Source organism: Mus pahari, chromosome 1, assembly GCF_900095145.1.
Source record: "Mus pahari chromosome 1, PAHARI_EIJ_v1.1, whole genome shotgun sequence".
Taxonomy (NCBI): Eukaryota; Metazoa; Chordata; class Mammalia; order Rodentia; family Muridae; genus Mus; species Mus pahari.
Window position 1 is genome coordinate 132,683,290 of NC_034590.1, and position 6,240 is coordinate 132,689,529.

The 6,240-nt window shown below is 44.0% G+C and overlaps 1 protein-coding gene across 1 annotated transcript in view; it reads right to left on the reverse strand.

Annotated features, from left to right (window-relative positions):
- The window catches only part of Tmc1 (transmembrane channel like 1), a 166,519-nt gene that overhangs the window by 67,614 nt on the left and 92,665 nt on the right, over positions 1–6,240 (reverse strand). The window contains exons 8-9 of the mRNA XM_021210496.1: positions 5,797–5,903; positions 2,762–2,860 (exon numbers count right to left, since the gene is read on the reverse strand). Of these exons, the coding sequence (XP_021066155.1) occupies positions 2,762–2,860; positions 5,797–5,903 (206 nt within the window). The remainder of the gene's footprint in view (positions 1–2,761; positions 2,861–5,796; positions 5,904–6,240) is intronic.

The following is a 6,240-nucleotide window of genomic DNA, read 5'->3' on the forward strand; positions in this document are numbered from 1 at the left end:
TGCTGCAGGCCCCTAGCACTGCCGGACCTAAACAAGCCTTTCACCCTATGAAAGGAATGGGGTAGCTGGGGGGGGGGGGTCCTCACTCAAGCTTTAGGGCTCTGGAAGCGTCCAGTAGCTTACCTATCAAAGAAACTGGACTCTGTGGCTAGTGGATGGCCTCCCTGCCTATGAGCCATAGCAGCTACAGCTGTGTTGGTATTATCAGGCAGCCCCCTAACTGCTAGATGACCAACGCTCAACTGACCCACTATCAGAGTTTGCTACTGACGAGCGAGTGACCTTCACTCCCTCTGCCATCCTCAACCCTGCAACCTTACTGCCTGAAGCCAGTGAAACCCCTGTACATAAATGTGAGGAGGTACTGGCAGAAAAAACTGAAATTTGGCCAGACCTCATAGACCATCCATGGCCAGAAGCAGTGACCTGGTCCACCAATAAAAGCAGCTTCATGGTAAAAGAAAGCTGTAAAAGACCTAGTGAAAAACTGCCAAGCCTGTGCGCTCACCAACGCCGGGTCTAGCAGGCTCCATGGCAGAAGACGCTTGCAAGGAGACAGACCTGAGACCTACTGGGAAACTGACTTCACTGAGGTAAAACCAGCCCGGTATGGAAATAGTATCTTTTAGTCTTTATAGACACTTTTTCAGGGTGGGTTGAGGCGTTTTCCATCAAGAGAGAGACAGTCAATGTGGTTGCCAAAAAGATACTCAAAGAAATTCTTCCTCAGTTCGGGATACCCAAGGCCTTCATCTCCCAGGTAAGTCAGGGATTGGCCAGACAGCTGGGGATAAATTAAAAATTACATTGTGCGTACCTACCCCAGAGTTCAGGACAGGTAAAAAAAAAAAAAAATGAATAGAATGCTAAAAAGGCCCTAACCAAATTAGCTTTAGAAAAAGATTGGACAGCCCTTCTCCCTTATACCTTATTCAGGGCCTGGAATACCCCCCCCCCCCCGGAGCCTCTGGTCTAACACCCTTTGGATTAATGTATGGGGCGCTTCCGCCCATCTATGTGACAGGCTCTTGAAATTGTAAAAAACGGAGGTCTGGGAACAGTTAAACCTATGTTGCTGGTGATACACAGGTGCCACACCAGTTTAAAGTAGGAGACACTATCCTGGTGAAGAGCCAAGGTGAAAAGGACTGTACTTGGAGCTGCTGACGACACCCACCACCGTAAAAGTAAAAGAATCCCAACTTGAGTTCATTTGTCTCATGTTAAGAAGGCTCCCCCTGGCTGACCAACGTTGTCAGCCATCACTGGGTCACTGTTAATTCTGCTTTTACTCTTAACCTTTGGACTCTGCTTAATTAATCAACTAGTTGCCTTTGTTAGAGACAGAATTGTTACTCTGATTCTAAGATTAGAATCATTTAGAAAAGGGGGGGGGGAATTGAAGGGAAATGAAATTTAAGGCCTGGGATTCATGCATCTTATGTCCAGAGAAATAGTTGTTTGTAAGCTTGGAAGCCTGAGGCAGAGAGCACAGTGAGACAAGCCTGGGCACGCCCAGGCAGGCCATTGTTGGAACATTCCTGGAACTGAACCAAATGTTCAGCTAACCCACCCCTCAGGTCTCCTAGCATTCCTGCCTTTGCACTTACCATTCTGCAAATGTGTGATCATTCTGCTGAGTTTAAATGAGCCAATCACAGGTAACAGTGCCAATTCTTGCTAGCCCCGACCCCTCCCCCTATAAAAACCCCTAGCTTTCAGGCCACAAGGTCGGTGCCTCTGCCTCCTGCGTGAGGTATGCATCATCCCGGAGCTCCACCATTAAACTACCTCATGTTTATATATATATATATATAGATAGATAGATAGATAGATAGATAGATAGATAGATAGATAGATAGATAGATCAAAACAAGCTTGGGGAGGGAAAGATATATTTCAACAGACAGATTATAGTTCATCATCATGGGATTTCAGGACAGAACTCAAGGCAGGAACCTGGAGGCAAGAACTAAAGAAAATAGAAATTTATGGAGAAGTGCTGACCACTGGCTTGCTTTACCTATCTTGCTACCTTTCCTAAATGGTGCAAGCCCACCTACCCAGGGATGACAGCACACACAATAGACTGGGATTTCCCACATGAATCATAAATCAAGAAAATGCTCCATAGACATGCTCATAGGCTAATCTGACAGAAGCAATTGCTTAGTTTAGCTTCCTCTTCCAGGGGTTTGCTAAAGTGACAAGTATAGCAAACTATGGTATGGAACAAAACTAATTCTGGTGCTACAACAGAATTCTATTTATTTTAGTATTACAGTGAATTAGTACTTTTTTTTTTTAGTATTTTGTAGAATTTGATATTTCTCAGTACTTAAGTGCTTTTTTTATTTAGTAGTGATTATTAAGTAATTGTGTATTCTTGTGTAGGATGGTGAAGGAGTTAATATGGAATCCCCCCAAAATCCCATAACATTTTTCAAAAAGCACATTTGTAAATAATTCTCTTGTTTCTTTATTCAAGGAGAGAAGGAAATTTGATTTAAATCTTCGGGTTCTGAGCTCATCTTCAGTCCATATTCAATATTCCTATTAAATCATGTTATGATGTATACAAACCTTATTCATACACACAGACACACTTTGACACATACAGTCTTTTATAGACAGGAGGCAGAGTATCTCTCTTAAGATCCTAGTGCTAACTTTCCCACCTAGGTAACCTACGTAAGGGGGCATAGAGTTTCCGGATCACCACAACAAGGTCTGCTACAGGCAGCTATGTGGGGAAACTTACATTGAAGTCATACAATACCCCAAAGTTGGCTGCAGATGCTTCTTCAGCTCTTGGGACTGTTTTCCTAGGTAAGCTGCCATATGGTAAACCCCAGAGGTACTAGAGAAAGCAAAAAGAGAAGTTAACAAAACCTGAGCCCCACATGTGACCACAAATGGTTTTATTTCAAAAAAAAAAAAAAATACTTTGGAAAGTTTCTCATTCAGACTCTGTGGGTCTCCATGTGGGGGTCTCATTTTCTGGGAATTCACTAAAGCCAGAATAAAGAACAAAGGATATAAAGCCCCTACACCCTGAGTCCACTGAATGAAGAGCGAAGCAGGCCAACCACAGTCCCCAGAGGGCTTGCTGAGAAGCCCTAAGCTCACGCCTACCATGATAGTAAGCATATTTAGGAGAAGCATATTTACCAAAATGTTCATCCAAAGGGTACTACCCACAGTTTCATAAGAGAGCTCCCCTTGGAGCTAGAGAAAGTACCCAAGGAGCTGAAGGGGTCTGTAACCCTAGAGGAGGAACAGCAAGATGAACTAACCAGTACCCCCTGAGCTCGTGTCTCTAGCTGCAGATGTAGCAGAAGATGGCCTAATCGGCCATCATTGGGAGGAGAGGCCCTTGGTCTTGCAAAGATTATATACCCCAATATAGGGGAATACCAGGGCCAGGAAGCGGGAGTAGGTGGGTTGGAAAGCAGGGTGGGGGGATGGTATAAGGGACTTTTGGGATAGCATTTGAAATGTAAATGAAGAAAATATCTAATAAAAAAGGAAATAATAATAAAGTATAAATAGTTATATAAATAGTTATAAAAGAAAAACATACTCAAGGAGAGAGAGAGAGAGAGAGCCCCCTAAGAGGGGAGATATCTGGATAGACGTTTCATGGGAAGGGATTGAAGCCTTAGGGAAACCAACCACGTAATCAGTAAAGTATCTCCTGGAAGCAAACACTGGCATCCTGATTGCAGAGGCATTTGTGCCATCTCAGTTCAGGGTTTCTGCCCCGAATCTGTGCCGTGGAGTAAGGAGAGAACAACACCAAAAGTAGTGGACTAGGAATAAGGCACCAACAGGGTCAAAGGAAGGATCCATAAAAGCTCCTCCAGCCCCCATAGGTTGCCAACCCTAAGCTGCTGCACGGGCAAAACGAACTTTCCCTCTCTCTAAGGAAGTTGGCGAGCACAGTTTAAAGCCTGAGTGCAGAGGCTGACCAGCCAAAGGCTAGAAATGAGTCCCTGCTGATTTCCTATACACAAATGGCACGATCTCCCACCGAAACCCTTGAGCTGCTTTGGTTTCTTCCTCTGACCAGAATAGGAAGTACTTTCTTCCCACATAGCTCCACTCCAAAGTCAGAAGGGCTAGAGATCAAAGGTAATGGAGGTATCCGGCTTGAAAGGACACATGTAAGTCTGAGCCAAAAGGTCACATGCCTCAGGGCAATGCTAGCTGGAGCCGCTGGATAAAGACGGCTATGAAATAAGATCACATGCTTGGGAGATGCCGGTGTTTCTGCTAACACACAGGGAGTGTGTCCTCTTTTGTTCCTGTTCTGGAGTAAGAAATAATTGCTCAGGAAACAAAGTGTCCTATAGTATCTGTGACCAGGTAACCAAAGGCAGGAAGCTTCCAGCTCATTCCCTCAGTGCAGTGTGCTTGTAGAGTTCAGAAGAATCACCAACAGCCTTCTATTTCCTTCACATAGAGCTTACACAGCATGTGACTGAAAGATTCCTAGCTCTTCCTGCTGAGGAGCTGAGGAGGGCAGCAGTGGGCAGTGGTGGAGTGCAGAGTTTTGGGTTTCCTTAGATAGAGAAGCAAAAATAGTCTGGCTTCCTTTGAAATGGAAGAGAGGCACACGTTTGGCTACACTACCTGAGACTTGTAACTTGGGAGAATCTATTACCACTGTAGTCTGAGCCAACCAGACTCAGATACTCTGGGGAATTGTCATGGGAATTATAAAAGTAGCTGACTAATATGCAAAATCTGGGTGATAAAAGAGGCATGGGTCCTAGAGCCAGGCCAAATTACCCAAAATAATAAATAACTTAGCAATTGTCACTGAATTACCCAACACCAAATGCAGGTGTTTGGGGATATTTCAAATGGGGATGGGAAATCTCCTCTACAACCTGTGCCCTGGGGAATGTGAAGGTATTGTTGCTCTGTGGGAAGGCAGTCTCTCTAGGACTAGCAGGCACTACTGTTGTACTAACTAGGAAGCTTATTACAAATGTAGAAGTCGCTGGTTTTAAACTGGATGGATGTAATGTCATTCAAACACACAGTTCAGGCTATGGATAATCTTGTATTAAACAAATTGGTTTTAAAATACTGGTACCAGAACATGTCCTTTGTAGGTCAAAGAAACCCCACCAAGCTTTTGCAGGATAAATACCCAAAGAAGTCAAAGCCCCTTCATGTGAGTGAAGCTTACAAGGCCCTGTGGTTTGGCCTCCACTCCTTCTTCCCTACATCCACTCAGGGTTTTGCTGATTCCTCAGTCTGAGCCCTCTGTTTTTCTGACTTTGATCCTAACACCCTCCCTGGCCACTGACCCCATCAACTACGTACTTGAGACAAGAGAAAACTCTTTTTAGGAAAATGAAGCTAGTGCTATGTTCTATCCGTTAAGAAAAACTAGAGCTTTCAATTGTGTGAAGAACAATTTTGAAGGCAAATTTGACAAAATAACTAAGAGTTCAGTATTTACAATAAGTCTCCTCATTGACCAATAGTGCTTAACATTGGGATAGAAACTGACACAATTCTGACTAAAACCATGAATTTTCCCACATAAAGTGCACACTTAGACAGAAATATTCCATGAAGGTCATATACCCTTGGAACAAGGATTAGGACCTTTGGCTATTTTAAAAATTAAGCTTGTTATAAATCCTATCTCTTATGAAATGATCATAGTCAGTCACTCTGTTTAAGAAAGAAAGAACAATGGGGATGGGGGAGTTTGGAGGTCGACAGAAATCACTTAAGCCTTTTTTTCAGTACCCCTTACTGGAAGTCAGAGCTTACCTCTGGTAACATGATGAGGCTGAAGGTCAACACAAAGAGAACCATGTTGACGCCATACATCCACCTTAGGAACAGGAAGTACGAGGCCACTGAGGAGCCAAACTGACCTGTTACAAAGAAAATTAAAAGACTAAAGGAAAGTCAAAACAACAGCAGCAACAGTGAAAACCAACCTTCTCTTAGTGGTCCTCCAAAGTACTCGTGCTTAGAACTGGACAGAGAGTTCAGCAATGAAGAGCACGTACTGAGAGAAGGAGAAGCTCAGCTCCCAGCACCAACTGTCAGGCAACCTTAATGCCAGCCTTAACGCCAGCTCCAAGAAGTCAGACACCCTGTCCTGGTCAATCAGGTAACTGCATGCATCTGCTCCTCACCCAACACACACACACACACACACACACACACACACACACACACACACACACACACACACACACACACACA